This window comes from Xenopus laevis, chromosome 1S (genome assembly GCF_017654675.1).
Source record: "Xenopus laevis strain J_2021 chromosome 1S, Xenopus_laevis_v10.1, whole genome shotgun sequence".
NCBI classification, from domain to species: Eukaryota; Metazoa; Chordata; class Amphibia; order Anura; family Pipidae; genus Xenopus; species Xenopus laevis.
This window is the reverse complement of record NC_054372.1, coordinates 22175483-22196196: the sequence shown is the minus strand read 5'-3', so window position 1 is coordinate 22196196 and position 20714 is coordinate 22175483. Positions and strand designations below refer to the sequence as shown.

General features: G+C 38.5%; 1 protein-coding gene across 1 annotated transcript in view; it reads left to right on the top strand.

Annotated features, from left to right (window-relative positions):
- The window catches only part of LOC108706559 (cholecystokinin receptor type A), a 28151-nt gene extending 10326 nt beyond the window's left edge, over positions 1–17825 (top strand). The window contains exons 3-5 of the mRNA XM_018243082.2: positions 6818–7079; positions 13518–13636; positions 17259–17825. Of these exons, the coding sequence (XP_018098571.1) occupies positions 6818–7079; positions 13518–13636; positions 17259–17800 (923 nt within the window). The 3' untranslated portion in view covers positions 17801–17825. The remainder of the gene's footprint in view (positions 1–6817; positions 7080–13517; positions 13637–17258) is intronic.
- The last annotated feature ends 2889 nt before the right edge of the window (positions 17826–20714 follow it).

The following is a 20714-nucleotide window of genomic DNA, read 5'->3' as shown; positions in this document are numbered from 1 at the left end:
TACATCTACTGGTTTAGTTAAATATTTTTCTTTTTCTATATTTTACTATTATTGTTATTAATCTTTAAAAATGTTATGCCACTGTACTTTCTTTTTGCAGCACATTCTCTAAATCTGCTAATTTATGCTGTCATATTAATTTTTCTTGTTTATGTAAAATCAAATAAAATATATTCAAAATAAAAATAAAACAAAACTCATGGCCATTTTTTGGCTGAACCTATCTCACCTATATGTAAACTGACTAAATGGAATCGCTACTATCCTCACATCACTGCCTGTCCCATTACTGGCTTTCAACTGCCTCTTGCCTCAGTGCCTATTAGTGATACACAACACAGGATCGAAAAAACACAACCTGAAACAATCTCTAACCTGTTTTTAAATGTCCTGACCCTCAGGAACCACCCCAGCATTTTATCCCTAATCCACTGGCAACGTCATGGAGGGGTCCCACTACTGATGTCCCCAAGCAGAAGGGGAGCTGCACTAATATATATCCTACTTGAAACCAAAGAACAGAATTATTGACAGATTTGCATATTATACAGCCTTCATGTTTAGCATTAACCTTTATGAAATGCTTTGGTTTGGCCCTGCAGTATAGATCAGTAGCCATGTTTACTTAAAGCCGTGCTGTATTTGCCATGTATATTTACTGCAAACAGACTCAGTCTGGCCTCCATTCATTTTAATTAACACTTAATAAGGTGTTCGATTCTATGTTTCCATGGCTGCAAAAAACCAAACCCTTTATTTGTGACTAATCCCCACTTCACATTTCTTTCCATGGCATTGACATCAAAGTAGATCTTTGCATTTTATTAACTATTATTTATTCTCTGACCTTGTGACACACGAAGTGGCATTTCAATCCTTTTTTTACTTTTTCTCTATCATTCTTACTGTGATTGTCTTTCTAATCCTCCAGTTCTTCTCTTTAAAGGAGAACTAAAGCTTAAGTTAAGAAATAGGCTAGAAATGTTGTACATTATGTTTTGTGCTTCTGTAACAGCCCAAGGCAACCACAGCCCTTTAGCAGTAAAGATCTGTGTCTCCAAAGATGCCCCAGTAGCTCCACATCTTCTTTTCTGCTGATTCACTGCACATGCTCTGTGCTGCTGTCACTTACTGAGCTTAGGGACCCACTCACAATATACAGTACACATAGAATAGAAATGTCACAATATAAGGCTGATTAGTAATTAATACAAATAATTACTACATGGCAGCACATAAACCAGTCCAATTAGCATCAGAATTTAATAATCAGCCCTGTAGCATCAGCTTATATTACAGACCAACCTCATTTTCTGCTGGATAATTAGTGACGAGCCCTAAGCTTAGCTTCTCAACAGCTGCTCAGAGCCCACTGAGCATGTGAGTGTCACAGACACTTTCCAAGATGGTGACCCCCTGTGACAAGTTTGAAGTCCTGGATCATTGCGGTTATTGACAAGCTGAAACTTTAGCCTCGTGCAATAAGTTCATTGTATAAAATATGCCATTTTTAGCCATATTCATTTATAGGGTTTACTTCTCCTATAAAGGGCTGCAATACCCTCATTTGCATTAATGTAATCAAAATATTAAGATGCTTTCCATGTCCTTAATTACTTATTATTGCACCTTCCCGAGGGTGTTATCGATTGGTGTTTCTGTAGGTTTTTCATCCTACACTTGTCATTGGATAACGTCTTCTCCAAGTTAGATTGGGAACAGGGTTCCGGGTATGTGAGCTGCCCTTCTAAGTGCTATAGACCTGGTTTTAAATGAAGCACAGAAGTGCTGATAAAAGATGGAATTTGTTTGGGAGCTATTTAGAGTGAAGACTGTGGACTAATCAATTAGATGCAATTTGCACCAAATGCCTTTTGTTGACTTCGTTGGTAGCTGCAGATAGATGTCAATGTGTTATGAATTGGCAGAAATAATAACTACTGTTGTCCACAGTGGTCTCATTGTGTGTTTAGCTTCTGCAGCTGATTGTAAACCCCTACAAATATATCCCTAGTACCAGTCAACACATAAATGGGTTTTCCCAAATGTAAGGAAAGCCGTTCAATGTCAGGAACTAGCCAAGAGTAACAATGGAGGAAGCAAAGCCATCGGCAGCTGATGGGCCCGGAACTTAAAAGAGCTGGGCCCTCCAAGATGCTCAAATTCAGTTTATGCAAACAAAACTGATCAAGGTCTCGGATTGAATGAATAATGAGATTTTGCTTTAGCGTAAAGGGGTTTACAGGATAAACATACCGTAATGAATTTTAGATATTGACTTACTTGCTTCTATAACAAAAAGAAGAACAAAAATGTCGGGTTTTCCCCCTAGATGTATATTTCTGCCACCCTGTTGCATGGAGAAACATCTGTTATTCTGCAGTACTTTCAGAACGCCTAAACAAATAGCAAGACAAATTTAGCAGGCTCACAAGTGTGCACTAGGGAGATCCTCCCACTGACCTAAACAAGAACAATCTTTGAAAACGGTCAGGATATCACTTATTGCTTTGTAGTTTGCTGAAATGTCCCCAAAGCTGTCCAAAAATATTTTGAATTGTAGAGAAGAGATTGTAAGCTTAGAAGAACAAGGGGCAGATTTACTAAAGGGCAAAGTGGCAAATGAGATAGGTGCTTGCGCTCATTCGTATCAAAGTTCAAAAAACGCTGGCATCTTCTTTTCCTTTTTTCAGAGTGATAGGCTGCAAAAGTCCTTAAAAAATGCTTTTGGGTAACCGGGTTCCCCCATACATTTTCTAACATATGGCACAAAAACTATACAGTGGGCTCATGTGTAGGGCATTATAACAATTCTATTTTCTTTATTAAAGGGATACTGTCATGGGAAATTTTTTTTTTCCCAAAATGAATCAGTTAATAGTGCTGCTCCAGCAGAATTCTGCACTGAAATCCATTTCTCAAAAAAGCAAACAGATTTTTTATATTCAATTTTGAAATCTGACATGGGGCTAGACATTTTGTCAATTTCCCAGCTGCCCCAAGTCATGTGACTTGTGCTCTGATAAACTTCAATCACTCTTTACTGCTGTACTGCAAGTTGGAGTGATATCACCCCCTCCCTTTTCCCCCCCAGCAGCCAAACATTAGAACAATGGGAAGGTAACCAGATAGCAGCTCCCTAACACAAGATAACAGCTGCCTGGTAGATCTAAGAACAACACTCAATAGTAAAAACCCAGGTCCCACTGAGACACATTCAGTTACATTGAGAAGGAAAAACAGCAGCCTGCCAGAAAGCATTTCTCTACTAAAGTGCAGGCACAAGTCACATGACCAGGGGCAGCTGGGAAATTGGCAAAATGTCTAGCCCCATGTCAGATTTCAAAATTGAATATAAAAAAATCTGTTTGCTCTTTTGAGAAAGGGATTTCAGTGCAGAATTCTGCTGGAGCAGCACTATTAACTGATTCATTTTGAAAAAATTTTTTTTTCCCATGACAGTATTCCTTTAAGGTTCCCTGGACATGTGTAATGTAATGTATTTGCTGCAACATATAACATAAAGATGTCCATTCAACTTTAAATTTCCCACCGTATGCAAATTAACCTGAGCGCAAGACAATTTGCACTAGGCAGAAATGAACGCTATCGCATCTTCGCCCCCAGCAAAACTCAGCATTTTAGTGAATTACCGTTGTCTGAACTAATTTTCACCTGGCGAAGTGTGGAGATGGGTACGAAGCGGTCGCTGGCAACTTTTCACCGGTTAGTGAATCTGCCCCTTGGTCTGGGTCAAACCATCATAGAAAAATGCCTAAATGGCAGAGAGAGGGATAGGCGATCAATGGGATATTTCTTGTGCACCAGGAATGTAGGAGGCTTCTTTCTTTGGGTTTCTTCTTTTCATTTATTCATTAACAGACTTGACATTGCCTTTGAAAATTGCTTCTAGTGTTCCTCAGCCAATGTTAATACCTGGGCATACTCACAGTTTTATCCAGGAGAGTTAGCCAGGAGAAATTGGCTTTAGGGCAGAGACACACAGTCAGATTCGGGGAGATTAGTCGCCTCTTTTTCGGAGTGACTAATCTCCCAGAACTGCCACCCCTGCCTACCCGCTGGCTACAATGTAAATCGCCGGCGGGGTGGCACTCGGAGCGTTTTGTTTTCAGAAGCCGCCCGAAGTTGCCTCACGAGGAAACTTCTGCAACTTCGGAAAACAAAGTGCTCCGAGTTCCATCCAACCAGCGGGAAGGCAGAGGAAGGCAGTTCGGGGAGATTAGTCACCCCAAAGAAGAGGAGATTTGTCGCCAGGTGACTAATCTCCCTGAATCTGACCGTGTGTCTCTGCCCTTAGGTTCTCCAAACCACACAGCTGATATTGTTAATAGAGAAACAATGGACAAAATTGCCTCACACCACAGAGGGCACAAAGCAGTGTATGCTGGGAGGAGGACACTTAGAACAGTGTTGAGGAATATATTTGGGGTGCAAGTAACTGGCAGCATATTCATCAGAACACTGGCATAACCATTAATGCAAGAGCAAGGATCAGATGAACAATGTTGTAGACAAGAGACTAGAAGAAGAGTTGGTGGTTTCAGCCAACGTCTTCAAAACCAGAAAATACTTTATCAACCACAACAGGAGGCGTAAACTCAAGAAAGAAATGAACTATATCGACTCTTTATCAATCTGTAGTAAGACCTTGAGGGAAGAAAACATTTTGGGGCAGCAGTTTATCAGAATTATAATATTGATCTGTAAAATAGCACGAAGATGAGCAACAAGATGAAGCAAATTAAAATGTTAGTCATTTCATTTGTCTTTGAGTGTTTGTGGAAAGTTGTCATATAATTAGATCAACAAAATGTTACCTGTCAATACAAACAATTGCTCAGGGCTCATTGTACTTGTATAAATGGCTACTCGTCATACAAAAGATTGTTTTTTCCATCCAAAGGTCCCCATAGACGCAAAGATTTCTCTTGCTGAACGACCGATTTTAGCGAAGTCCGACCAATCCTTCGAAATGATCTTGCGGTTAGTTGGGTTCGAACGATCGTACATCTTACGATTTTTCGGCCGGCATCTGTCAGAAAATTGATCGCCCAGGTTAATCAATCTTTATGGGTCCCAGTGCAATCTATCTATGTCTGCAGGGCCAAGCAGGCAGCTACCTGCACCTGAATTTTTAGTTGATGGACAGTTCGTACGATCGTTTTGAGATAATCGTGGTCTCACGAAGACGATCGGATCTTTTAAAGATCTTTAGATCTATGGCCAGCTTAACAAGGGTTATTCCATTATAGACTTCTCTACCATGGACGGCTGTGTACTTCATTAAATGCCAATAAAAGGACTGAGACATTCCTATAGATAAAGCGGACAGATATTTAGGGTCACTGCTGTTAATTTAAACCTTGAGGTGTATGTTGATCAAGTAACATGTCTGGTTGAGGCTTAGTAGGCCTGATATTTTTTGTTCTCCTCTAGTCAATACTCATAATAATTAGACATGGGAATTACTTGTCTTCTTTTAGCCCAATACATTGTGTTCTCACTATTCACGGGTAACATCCATGTCAGAAAGCTAATCATTGGCTGAAGAGAAACTAGAAGACTTGGCAGGTCAGATTTTGAATTTCTGACATTAATCCATTTCTGGAATATTCATCCCGTGCGCAGGGTCCACCACTACAAGGACATTGAGGTCCCAGTGCCACACAGTTGTCTGGACTCCTTCAGCCTCAGTTCTTTTAAGGGTCTATGCTCCACCCTCACACCTAGAGGGCTTACACTTCATGGTGGGCTTCCACCTTTCCTATGACTGATATATTTTTCATTGTTGACACATATCATAATATTGGAGATCTCCCTTTGAATATTTCAGTATAATACACAAAAGCCATGAATATCTTGGCAATTATATCCTTATAAACGGTGACTAGTGATGTCATCAGTTATAAACGGTGAGTAGTGATGTCATTTTTGTCACATGACTCACTAAAACTTGTGTATTATAATAAGTAAAGTACCCCTTGTTGTAAAATATGGGGACGTAACCTCATAGTTCCATGACCTTAATTAAAGCACCCGGCCTCGTGCTTTTATATGGTCAACTCGGTGACTTATAATTAGGGATGCACCAAACCCACCATTTTGGATTCGGCCAAACCCCAGAATCCTTTGTGAAAGATTTGGCAAAATACCGAATCCGAATATGAAGGGGTAGGAAGGGGAAAACATTTTTTACGGATTCGGTTTGGGCGAATCAGAATCCTGCTGAAAAAGGCCGAATCCTTGCCAAATCCTGAACCGAATCTTGGATTCGGTGCATCCCTACTTATAATATCCTCATATTTTACAACTTTATTCACTATATAACTACTTGTGTTTGTCTGAGCTGTCTAGTACTCAGACTCAGCTATAGGCACACCTTTGTATTATATGATCATTCGTTTTTCTTTACATTGATTTTGCGGTGGGATTTGAACATTACATTGACATCACATGCATTGATATACACAGACATTGGGTGCCCTGAATATACTATAACGTTATTAGCTCGTGTTTCTACTTTTTAAGCAATAAATATATACAGTATACTGTATATAAGAAATAATATTGTGAATTGTAAAGCTATTAGTCATTTTGGAGTTGTGTGACCTTTATAAAAGTCATGAAACTCTATGTGACTTCATATACCCTTATTTCCTACATTATTTCCTATTTATATATAAATATAGAGAGAGAAAGAGAGACACACAATGGGATTTAATAGTGTCATTTGTGACTTCATAGCCTTCCAGTACTCATAACGGAAACATTTATTTTTCTTTGTGTCCCTGCACAGGCATCTCCGTGAGTGTGTCAACATTTAACCTGGTTGCCATATCTCTGGAAAGATACAGCGCTATATGTAAGCCCCTGCAGTCACGAGTCTGGCAGACTAAATCCCACGCGCTGAAGGTGATTGCTGCCACTTGGTGTATTTCGTTTGCCATCATGTCTCCGTACCCAATTTACAGCACGTTGGTTCCTTTGAACAAGATTCAGAATAAGACGACAAACATGTGTCGTCTTCTGTGGCCCAGTGACCTCACTCAGCAGTCGTGGTAAGATCAGCGTCTTATTGTATCGATATGAATTTAATACTGGGGGGTTATTTACTAAACTCTGAATGCAAAAATCACGAATGATTCATGATTTTTTTTATATCAAATCAGACTTTTAAAAAATCACACATTTTTTGGAAATTATTAAATCCCAAGGATGGAAAAGCTTTTATTACACAAACATATTCAGTCCTAATGCGTTTCGTGTGTTCTCAAATGTAATCATAGGATGCCTATGATTATGTGTGAGAACACACGAAACATATGTTCTCAAATGTACACGAAACGCATTAGGACCGAATATGTTTGTGTAATAAAAGCTGAGAACACACGAAATGCGTTAGGACTGAATATGTTGGTGTAATAAAAGCTATCTGAAATTTTACTGCTGCCTGGAGTCCTGTTGAGTGTGTGCCATTCATTGGTTTGAAGGACTGATATCTCCCCTTTGCTGAGGGTTTAGGGCGCTGCACCAGGGCCACCAAACAGGAGCGGTGAGTGACCCACATTCTTATTATTTGGAGAAATAGTGTAAAGCGGAGGGTTCAGGGCATGAGCACCCGAACCAAGTCACCTACTTGGTGAGCTTGTAGAAATTACAACTTTTTCGCTGTGAAAGTTTGTTTAATTGATTACATTTTTCTACTGAAATTTCTATCTAATCAATTGGCAGGGAGGTTGGGACGCTCCATTTCATTTTTTATTTATCACTATCCCTGCAATCTTCAATTGGAAAGAAATGTGTGTATTTTGTCTAGGACAAGAAATGAAGAGCATATGTAGGCAACAAATTCATAGTTTTTGGGTATGATGCATCCTCCCCAAGAGATTAGGATGACTACTAAACTAAACCTAAAAACCCAAATTTTTTAAAACCCAAAACTTGCCTCACCATCACACATACAATTGTCATGTTCAGGTGTCAAGAGCTATAAGGTCACATGACTTTGGGGGGGCCTTATTTATCAAAGTCCGATTTTATCTGATTATTTTAATCAAAAAAGTCCGACCAAACTAGAATCCACGATTGGATTATTTATTATTAAGAAATCACGATTTAATCGGATCAGGGACAAACACGGAAAGGCCAGATTTTTTGGATTTTTGCCCGGAAAGTCAGAAATGGTCGGATTTTTGGGCTAATTCCAAAGCAGAAACTTCCAAATAGTATAGGGGCCTCAGTAGGTCTGAGATGCCGGATTTTCAGATTCAGACTTTTTCCATCCTCTGGGTTTAATAAATCTTGAAGAATTGTTTTTTTAAAAAATTCAGAAGGGTTAAACCCTTGAGGATTCCTCAAAAAGTGCTGGTATTTGGCTGAACCCCACACTGGATCCTGGATTTGGTGCATCCTTAATTAACTGTCACTCTTACGTTAGTTAGACCTTCAGAGTTTTCGGGTGAAAAATCCGGAAAAAATCATGAAAATCTGATTTTTCGCGATTTTTTCACACAAACAAAGTTTTTGGGAAAGTGTATTAATAAATAAGCCCAAAAAAACCCATGCAGATTTGGTATGCAGCATGTGTATTTCAGTTTACTTGTGATTTTTTTTAAGTTTATCACTATCCCTCAAACCAACGAATGGCACACACTCAACACGACTCCACTCATAGGATGCCTATGATTACGTGTGAGAACACACGAAACGCGTTAGGACTGAATATGTTGGTGTAATAAAAGCTATCTGAAATTTTACCGCTGCCTGGAGTTCTGCTGGGTGTGCGATTCGTTGGTTTGAAGGACTGATATCTCCCATTTGCTGAGGGTTTAGGGTGCTGCACCAGGGCCTGGATTTGGTGCATCCTTAATTAACTGTCACTCTTACCTTAGTTAGACCTTCTACAGTTTTGGGTTTGCCTGGGGTATAAGCCGTAATCTTTTGGGGTGTTTAGAGTTAGGATAAATTTTAAAAGATCCAATATTTGCTGCCAAAAGGATCACAATTTGACTGTGGACATTAAAGATGGTTTAATTGGCTGCAAAGGGTAACTTAAGACCAAACACAGTGCTAGTACACAAAGCCAGAAGCAGATGGGATATATATATATATATATATATATATATATATATATTATATATATATATATATATATATATATATATATATATATATACAGTAGATATTCTTACTTTCAGCTACTCCCAGCATCCTTCAAGGGAGAGAGAGCTGCATGATCCTTAAGCGTTCCTCCACCTCCATACCTTACTTAGAAAAATTGGACAGCAACATAATCTCCAAATAAAATCATTATTTGTTGGCTATTACAAGGTCAGGGCCTGTAAAGGAAGAGAACGGGGACTTTAGTTTTACACTACTGCCAATGTAGCAGGTTTATATTATGTCCTACAAGAAGTCAAAGTAAAACTGCAGCAGCATTTATTCTTCTCTTTGTTCAGCTATTACAGAATATTGTGAAAACCTGTGTCACATTCATTGCTTGGTGCGATCTTTTCTGCAAATTACTCGACCACGACAATCGATCAATATACAGCTGTACCTTCTCCAAGCCATTCCGTTTCTATTTATGTGTCTGTATGTGTCAGAGTAGGGGATATTTATTTGTTTCAACAGCATTTTATAAAAAGCAATAAACATGATCCATTATGTTGTCAGGTGATTGAGATAATGGAAGGTATGTGCGGTATCACATTCATTTACCTCCTGGACCTTCAGTACAATTTCTTGTTCCTTGGTAAAAATAAAAAAAAAACCTTCTGTAATCAATGATTCTGACTTATGGGAGATGGGTAAGTGTCTCCTAAGCATTTGTTTATAGCTAACTGTCTATAGCACTATACTCCTCTCCCAAAACTAACTCTCTATAGAACAATACACATCACCCAAAGCTGAACATAGACAAGACTACACCCTTCTGACCATTTGCACTTGGGTGGCGACAACAGGACCACAAATCAGATCACAGGGCACAGTCTATGTAAAGTCCTTGGCTGCAGACCTCATTTGATGTGAAATATTTATTATATTTTGGATCATCCCGTAGTCATTTAAACGTTACATAAACCCAATAGGATTGTTTCCCCACCAATAAGGATTATATCTTAGTTTGGATCGAGTATTTTTTGTTATACTAGTTCCCAGCTAAGGTCTAATGAATCCTTATTTTGACATTACTTTGTTACTAGAAAGAAAGTGTTTTTAAAAAATAAATTATCTGATTGAAATGGAGTCTATGGGAGACAACCTTCCCGTAATTCGGAGCATTCAGGATAATGGGTTTCCGGATAACTGATCCTATACCTGTTTTTCTAAATAGGCCAAATATATATATAGTTGTGCAACTTTCTTATTGTGATTAATTACAGTTTAGAAATGTCTACAGTCTCCTCTCCCATTTGGGCTGGTTCTGGTTACGCTGCATTTGTTTTGCCTCATTTAAATTGCCGATGCTTCGGACTGATGCCTTTTCCTGATCGTTTCACTTCTCCCCTCCAGTTAGTTTAAATAGTTGTTAATGTGATTCTTCAAGTTCTCTCTCTGTCCCGCTGCAGGAGAGACGCAGGCCATTTGTTTCATACATGTTTTCTCATTCCAGACACAGCAGCCAAACACTTTGTGAGTCTACAAACCTATTATGGCCCTGAGTGGCCCCTTAATTAATTCCATCCAAACCAGAATATATTATATAACTGACTCTCTCATTTAGCCAACGCAATATGTTAACTCTTTATCAAAGTTCAGCTGAATCACATTTTTTGGAGACAATGGTAAAATTTGTAATGGGTCAATCCATTCTGCCTCATTCCAGCCTGGCATTTAAATTGGTCTTTTTTATTGCTGCCGACCCTAGAAATATGAATCTTGCTTTTGGGGGTTGTTCACCTTCAAACACTTTTTTCACTTCAGTTGGTTTCAGATTGTTCACCGGAAATAAAGAATTTTTCCAATTACTTTCTATTTATTATTTGTCAATGTTTTAAACTGTAAAGTTTTGTTTTACACCTTCTAAAGCAGCTCTAGGAGGGGGGATTGCTGATAGTGATGGGCGAATAAATTCACTAGACACGAATTTGCGGCGAATCCCACGAATAAATTTGCGGATCTCTCGCAAAAATTCGCCGGTGAAAATTCGCCTGTGGCAATTTTCGGTTTTCATAATTTTTTCGTGAAAACTTTCGAAATGCTCGATTTTTTCATGAAAAGGTTCGAATTGCTCGATTTTGCGTGAAAACGTTCGGATCTCACAAATTTTTCATGAAAACGTCCGAATTTCACAAATTTTTCATGAAAACGAGCGAATTTCACGAATTTTCCGTGAACTTTCCGTTTTCACGAAAAATAAATTTGCGAATCTCTCGCAAAAATTTGCCGGTGAAAATTCGCCTGTGGCAATTTCCGATTTTCACAATTTTTTCGTGAAAAGGTTAGAATTGCTCAATTTTGCGTGAAAATGTTCGAATTTCATGAATTTTTCATGATATCGTCCGAATTTTTTTTCCGTTACAGGCAGCTGTTAGAATTGATACAATAGTTGCTAATATTCCACAGATACTGCGGAGAAATGTATCAACTAATTGTATCAACTCATTGTATCTAAATGGAGCAAATTGTAACAGTTCAGATGCTCCTGGATCGCTGAGCTGCCAGACTGAGACATTAGAGACACGAACATTAAATTTTAAACTTCAATTTTGGGAAAACAGTAAAAAATAAAACATGGGACGCAATTGAATAATTGCGTGAATAATCTGAAAACAACAACTGAAAAAAGTGTTTGGAAGTCGAACAACCCCTTTAAATATCATATATGTTTTATTAATGTTTTCATGTACATAAAAAACACATATCTTCCTCTTCTGTAATTACATTTTTCCACTCATTTCTGATATGCAAGCCATTGTGTAGTGCAGACATAATTATAATGCATAGTTTTAATAAAATACTAATTAAAATATTGAAAAAAATGCCAATAATGACCTTCAAGGAAGGATCTACCACTGATATAGATTGCAAAGTGTCAGATGATTGCTGACAGTTGCACGTGGATAGCTGAGTACTTCGATTTTCAAATGGTCGAATATTCAAAGTATTTTCAATTTGAATCAAAGTCGAATTTGGCCTATTCGATGGTTGAAGTACCCAAAAATTACTTCGAAATTCGAAGTTTTTGAATTCGACAACTTGAATTCACTAGTAAATATGCCCCTATGTGTTTCATACCTCCTGGTACTTATTTATTGGCCTATGAATAAATACCGGTAGGTATAAAATGCATTGGGGTCTGTACCTGTGTATTTTCAGATGAAACCTCGAATTAAAAATAAATTCTATTTTTATACAAACGTTTTCAGTGACAGGATATTTTTGATGGTTTGAGTTCTGGTTTTGCCCCTTGGTTATGAGGACTTTATCCTGTTTTTCTTTGACTTTTAACTGGCCATAAACGTTCCCCATTACTAAGGATATTTTTGTTTGAAGAATTTTGTTACTTGGCAATAATTTGAGTGATTTTTATTAGAAGAACATCCCTTGCTTTTAAGTGTGAATCATGTGACAATTCTGCTGATGGTTTTCATTCATCACTTTATTGTCTATTTTACCAGCAACTGCAATTAACCCTCGATATTCGACAATAAGTAAATTTGCCCCTAGGTTCTGTAGTAATCATGGGGATGAGATGATTTCCTTGTATAAATATGAAGCAATCCCTTCCCATGAGAATTACCCAGTCTCCATTTTTGTACCTAACACTCAGTATTTATCAAATAATTTAGATAAAAAAAGTCAGACCAAACTAGAATCTACGATTTGACCTTATTTATTATTAATAAAGCTCACTTTAATCGATTCAGGTTAAAACTCGATAAAATTGAGCAAAAAATATTAGATTTTTTTCAAAATAGGATAGGGACCTCTGCCATTGACTTATACACAACCTCGGCAGGTCTGAGATGGCTGGTTTTCGGATTCTGCCTTTTTGAAAGAAAAAACTCAAAAAATTTGAGTTTTGCCCCAAAAAGCCCAACCGGAAGTATAGTAAATAAACTCCTCAAAGTGAGTTTCAGACATTTTGCTTTCAAGCCGCCATATTTGTGCTCCAATATTTGCTTAGCACCCTCCTAACTCCCACAAGGCTGGAAATATGCGAGATTGTTGTTTCTGCTATTTCCAAGAATATTTAAACAGTAGCAGAAGTCTGCACCCCCAAATGTTCAGGTAACGCTTGCAGGAAAATATCAGAGAGACAGATAGAGTTCAGCTGTGTGTGTGTCCAGCTTTGCACATCATTTTTGGTCGCAGCACAGCTAGAGCTGAATACAACTGTACACTGATTATTGTTGTTTAGTAAAGGTCCATTCATGTATGTGTTTATTTATAAATATAAAATATATTTTATAAATATATTATATATTATATATTCCTTTCCAAGGAATGCATCTGTACAATAATCGTGTTGCTATGTCTGTGTGTTTTAGGTATGTTTTCTTGCTGCTAATCCTGTTCCTGGTTCCAGGGATTATAATGACAATAGCATATGGCTTCATCTCTATGGAGCTTTACAAGGGGATCAAGTTTGAAGTCAGTCAAAGAAAAGGTAAAATGAAGTGTTTCTGAAGATGTGCTGCTGCTGTACAGTTGATTATGTCTGTGTTTTATACCCCCTGCATCACTACAGTTGTTTATTGGCTGCACCCAAAAATCCTGAATGCTTTGTTTCCCTGGCGTGAATCCCATTGTGATCTCTCATGAAACTAAAGTGATGCAGTAACACTTCTGTGATGTCCCTTTAAAGGGCATGTAAAGTCTAAAATAGAATAAGGCTAGAAATGCTGTATTTTGTATACTAAATATAAACATGAACTTACTGCACCACAAGCCTAATCAAACAAATGATTTAAGCTTTCAAAGTTGGCTACAGGGGGTCACCATCTTGTAACTTTGTTAAACATCTTTACAAGACTAAGACAGTGCACATGCTCAGTGTGGTCTGGGCTGCTTAGGGATCATCATAAACAAAGCTGCTTGAGTTCTGCATGGCTGGTAAGTAAGGCGGGGGCTCCCCCTGCTGTTCATAAGTATGATTGTTTCCCTGCTCAGCAGTTAGGGACCATCTGACAATTCCTATCCACAGCAGTAAATGAAGGGAGAATTTCACTGCATACAGTCAGGTTTCTTATAAAAACGGTACACATTTTTTAATAAAAGTATATGGGAGATAGGTTTCTTTTTCATTAAAGAAAGTAAAAAATGTTTATTTTGTTGCCTTTACATGCTCTTTAAGTGTGACCTCATTGAATGTTAATGGGGCCTATGCAGACCCATCAGATGTGGTTTGACATACAAATATATATATACTGTGTTGCTGCTCAATTTGTCCACCTCTCTTGCTCTCTTTTCCTCTGCACCCTCTTTCTTTCTAAAGTTTAACATCCCGTTTTAATAACTGTCCACTAATGTGATATTGTAAAATTTCCCTGACCTGAGTATGTTGATCTGACATCTAAATATATATATATTGTGTTATATATTGTGTTGCTGCTCCATTTCATGAATACAAGCATTTGATCTATTATCTGGAATGTTTGAGTCCTGCGGTCTTTCTGTAATTTGGATATTAATAACTCTGCTGTAACATAACATTTGCAACAGTGAGGGGGTTATTTATCAAAATCCGAATTTTTCAGATTTTTTAAATAGAAAAAGTCTGCCCAAACTAGAATCCACGATTTAACCTTATTTATCAATAAAAAAACACGTAAAATTGAGATTGCCAAAAACCGCAACTTTTCAGATTGTTGCATGAAAACCGAAACTTTTTTGGATTATCGCGAGAAAAATTTGAATTTTTCACATCTGATGCACGAAAAGTGTGATTTTATAGTACATTTTTCACGTTTTTTTTTGCATTCGAACTTTAATAACTAATCCCCTTAATAAACCCAATAGGCTTTTTTGCAGAGAAAAAGAAATATCAAGAATAAAAATAATTATTTGCTTAAAATGTAGTCTGTAGGAGATGGCCTACAATTCAGAGCTCTCTGGATATCAACGAATCCTATAACTGAATCATACTAACTCTAAATTGTTTAAAGTTAAAGTGAAATGTGAAAAAATACCAAAAGAAATCTAGTTCTCCTTTTTCTGAAGGTCCACACAGGAACGAAAAAAGCTGTTGCACCCTCATATGTAATAAAGGAAGGCACAGCCCCATACAATAAGCCAGTTATCATTCACTGTGCAATATGCATCTCTTCTGATTGAGGAACACATCAGATTAAGGATGGACAACCAGATTTGTCTGTTTTCCCACTTAGCAAAGCTTTATTGCTGGATGTCCTTTCTGAGCTTCTTGGACACTTTGGAGACGGTGCTTGATTTACATGGAAAATATGGATTCAGAAATATGTAATAAGTAATGAAACTACTGTATATAAACATGAAATATTGAAAAGCAAACATAACTAGATGTTGCAAGGGCTGAATGAAATCATGGAGATACGCATTTCTGTATCCTGACCCATCTATACTATAAACGTATATACAGCACGGGTGTACTTCCTTGAACATACTTAAAGGGTTTGTTCACATTCAAACACTTTTTTTTTCAGTTCAGTTGGTTTCTGATTATTCATCAGAAATAACAACATTTTCCAATGACTTTCTTTTTTCAATTTGTGGCAGTTTTTATAATATTGAAGCGTCAAGTTTAATTTTTTCACCTTCCAAAGCAGCTCCAGGAGGGAGGGGGTCGCTGACTTTTCTAAATTGATACATTTAGTTGATACATTTGTTATGTTTGTCCCTGCTGAGCAGAATCCATGAGTTTAATTAGAGGCAGCTGTTAGAATTGATACAATAGTTGCTAATATTCAACAGAAACTGCTGAGAAATGTATCAACTAAATGGAGCAAATTGTAACAGTTCAGAATCTGCTCCTGGATCACTGAGCTGCCAGACTGAGACATTAGAGAAAAGTACGTTAAAGGGATACTGTCATGGGAAAATATTTTTTTTTTAAAATGAATCAGTTAATAGTGCTGCTCCAACAGAATTCTGCACTGAAATCCATTTCTCAAAAGAGCAAAATGTTTTTTATATTCAATTTTGAAATTTGACATGGGGCTAGACATATTGTCAATTTCCTAGCTGCCCCAAGTCATGTGACTTGTGCTCTGATAAACTTCAATCACTCTTTACTGCTGTACTGCAAGTTAGAGTGATATCACCCCCTCCCTTTTCCCCCACCAGCAGCCAAACAAAAGAACAATGGGAAGGTAACCAGATAACAGCTCCCTAACACACGATAACAGCTGCCTGGTAGATCTAAGAACAACACTCAATAGTAAAATCCCATGTCCCACTGAGACACATTCAATTACATTGAGAAGGAAAAACAGCAGCCTGCCAGAAAGCATTTCTCTCCTAAAGTGCAGGCACAAGTCACATGACCAGGGGCAGCTGGGAAATTGACAAAATGTCTAGCCCCATGTCAGATTTCAAAATTGAATATAAAAAAATCAGTTTGCTCTTTTGAGAAATGGATTTCAGTGCAGAATTCTGCTGGAGTAGCACTATTAACTGATGTGTTTTGAAAAAAACATGTTTCTGATGACAGGATCCCTTTAAACTTTTGGGAAAACCAGTAAAAAATAAAAGTTGGAAAGCAATTGAAAAAAGTATACAACTGACATTGAAAAAGTGACTGGAAGGTGAACAACCCCTTTAATAACATAGCTCATTTGCTAATTATGTTAATTTTTTCAACATGGGAAGCTTCTGCATTCAGTACATGTTGTTTATTTGAACAGAGGAAGCATCAGTGGCATAACTAGAGTCCCACAGGCCCCAGCATGACATTTTGTCTGGCTCCCCTTGATACCTCCAATCACCACCAGGCCCTGTATCCATCTACATGCATCAGGAATGCCTATGCAAAATCCTAAAGTAGCCATTGGGAGCCAGCTCTTGTAGACTGTCCAAGAGTTGGAGATTTTGGTGGAGATCTTAATGTTCATCCAATCAGAGCAACATGACTTCTGATGGGTATGGCTTGGAGAGCAACCACGTGGATATGTAGCTAGCCAGCTGGACAAATATAAAGTGATTTGATCCCACATGCACAATGTTGCTTTAAGCCCTTTACCTTTGGGTTGAGTCAATGTTGGGGCATGTCAGTACCTTCTGTTAAATTTTATTTCATGTCTATTACTATACAGAGCGATCAAGCAGCATAAGCAGCAGTCAGTATGAAAATGGAGATGGGTGCTACCTTCAAAGGACCAAGAAAAGGAAGAAGCTTGAAATGCAGCAGTTCTCCACCCCCCACAATACCAAGATTGAAAGAGTGAGGAGCAACAGCTCAGCCGCCAATCTCATGGCCAAGAAGAGAGTCATCCGCATGCTGATCATCATTGTCATCCTGTTCTTCATCTGTTGGACCCCTGTCTTCAGCGCCAATGCCTGGAGAGCCTTTGACACCGATTCAGCAGATATCAGTCTATCGGGTGTGCCAATTTCCTTTATTCATTTGCTCTCCTACACCTCAGCCTGCGTCAATCCCATCATCTACTGCTTCATGAACAAGCGCTTCCGCCTGGGCTTCCTGGCAACATTCACTTGCTGCACCAATAGAGGTGTACAGGGCAGGAGAATGGTCCCAGGAGTAGCAGATGAAGAGGGGAGGACCACTGGAACTTCTCTGTCCCGATATACTTACACCAATATCAGTCTTTGTACCACTGCATCAGCCCCAACATGATACTGAGAGTAAAAGCAAGATACAATATATATGCACAATGGGTTGTTTGCCGTGCTAAGTGGCATTGCCTGAAAATTAAAATAACTTGGTTTATTAATTAATTGACCCGCGTTAGTCCTGTTATGGGACAGTCTTCGGGGTATTTCTGTGCTTCACTAGCCTGTTGCACGGCTCTGGCAAGTGGCTAAAAAATTGGCGGTGCCAAGTGGCTGTGAACATGAATTAGTGGCTGATGTATTAGCTCTAAGACAAATTTTAGACCAGCACTTGAATGAGAAGGAAAGGCTAAAATTAAGTAAGCTTTATCAGAAAGGTCTATATGAATACACCAACAAACACTCAAAGTAATGCTGCTCTGAGTCCTCTGTTAAAAGAAACACCTTCTATTGTGTACACATGGGCTTCTGTATCAGACTTCCTTCTTTCATCTTAAACCTTCAGGGCAAGGGCTTGAGCATGCTCAGTTTGTTCCTCTCTCCCCCACCCTTTTCCTCCTCCCTGCCGTAATCTGAGCTCAGAGCTATGAGTGAGCAGGGAGAGATTAAGGAAGGAAGTGATGTCACACCAAGCTAATATGGCAGCTGCTATCCTAAACAAACAGAGAGAGCTAGAGCTGTTTACTCGGGTATGGTAAAGCATTCTGCAGAATAAATAAATTGTTATGGCTTGCACTATTGTGGCTAATCTATTGACAATAAACTGCTTTGGTAGCATTCCTTCTCCTTTAAAGGGATACTGTCATGGGAAAAAAAAAATTTTCAAAGTGAATCAGTTAATAGTGCTACTCCAGCAGAATTCTGCACTGAAATCCATTTCTCAAAAGAGCAAACAGATTTTTTTATATTCAATTTTGAAATCTGACATGGGGCTAGACGTTTTGTCAATTTCCCAGCTGCCCCTGGTTATGTGACTTGTGCATGCACTTTAGGAGAGAAATGCTTTATGGCAGGCTGCTGTTTTTCCTTCTCAATGTAACTGAATGTGTCTCAGTGGGACATGGGTTTTTACTATTGAGTGTTGTTCTTAGATCTACCAGGCAGCTGTTATCTTGTGTTAGGGAGCTGCTATCTGGTTACCTTCCCATTGTTCTTTTGTTTGGCTGCTGGGGGGGAGGGAGGGGGGGTGATATCACTCCAACTTGCAGTACAGCAGTAAAGAGTGATTGAAGTTTATCAGAGCACAAGCCACATGACTTGGGGCAGCTGGGAAATTGACAATATGTCTAGCCCCATGTCAGATTTCAAAATTGAATATAAAAAAACCTGTTTGCTCTTTTGAGAAATGGATTTCAGTGTAGAATTCTGCTGGAGCAGCTCTATTAACTGATTCATTTTGAAAATATGTTTTTTTCCCATGACAGTATCCCTTTAAGTGCATTTCATAGGTGGCTAAAGAAATGGTTTCTGCAGACAACTTGATATCTCCACCCAAAAAAAATAATTTTGGAATGTAAATGTCGTTATAAGCAACTTTTCAATATATATTCATTAGAGAGTTTCAGAGGCGTTGAACATATCTGTAAATGTAAGTGCTGATGAAAGAACTGCCTATTCTCTGCACCCCTGGCTCTGACTCCTGAAACAATACTGCAAGCCAGCTGATTACCAGACCGGGAGGAGGCCTGACTCCTGTTTTAAAATTTAGACCCGGAGAACAGAAAAGGGATAAACATACACGGCTTGACAAATAACTTTAAAACCAGTTAATATTTTTTAATGAATGTGTATTGGAAAGATGCTTAAACTATATGAATAAAAGTATAAATTCTTTAATATAAACATTTATTTTGGATGGAAAACTTCATGGGGGCTATTTATTAATGTCCAAATGCCTAAACCTCAAAAAATGCAATTTTTTTTTTTTTTTTACTAGAAAATCTGAATTTTTAGTGGGAAAAACTCTGAATCCGAAAATACTTCATCTCCAAGCTGTCGGGGTCCTGTAAAAGTTCGAGCAATTTCTCGAAAAATTTGAGCATAAAACCTGAAAAATCAGTTTTTTCAATTACAAATAAGGTCAAATTGTGGCTTCTAGTTTGGTCTGGCTTTTTTTACTTGATAAATAACCCCCCAAATGTGTATGTGCTATTGAGACTGACTGCATTGTGATAAAGTTTGTCTGAGCCCTGGAACTGTAGTGTTGTATGAGTTTTTGTGTTGAGTACTGTATTGGGTAGTTACCCATATCAACCAATCAGCCAGGTGAAGACAAAAAATGTTTTTATTGGTTTCCATGGGTTACTGCCCAATAGGGATGTCGCGGACTGTTCACCCGCGAACTAATTCGCGCGAACATCGACCGTTCGCGTCCGCCGAATGTTCGCCAATTTGGGTTCGCCTTAGCTGGTGCTTATTTTTGCCCTCTCACCCCAGAGCAGCAGATACATGGCAACCAATCAGGAAGCTCTCCCTCCTGGACCACCCCCACACCCCCTGGACCACTCCCCTTCCATATATAAACTGAAGCCCTGCAGCGTTTTTTCATTCTGCCTGTGTGTGCTTGGAAGAGCTAGTGTAGGGAGAGAGCTGTTAGTGATTTGAGGGACAGTTGATAGTAACTTTGCTGGCTAGTAATCTACTTGATACTGCTCTGTATTGTAGGGACAGAACTCTGCAGGGATTTGAGGGACAGTGAGTTTAGGTTAGTTAGCTTTGCTGACTAGTAATCTACCTTCTACTGCAGTGCTCTGTATGTAGCTGCTGTGGGCACTGCTTCTGATCTCATCTGCTGACTGCTGTAATAACCCAATAGTCCTTGTAAGGACTGCTTTTATTTTCTTTTTTGTTTTTTTACTTTGCTACTATAAGAGCCCAGTGCTATTAGTCTAGCTGTGTTGGGGAGTGGGACTGGTGTGCTGCTCCTCCTAGTAGTTCACCACTACCAGCACCAACCAGAGTCAAAATTGTTACAAAGT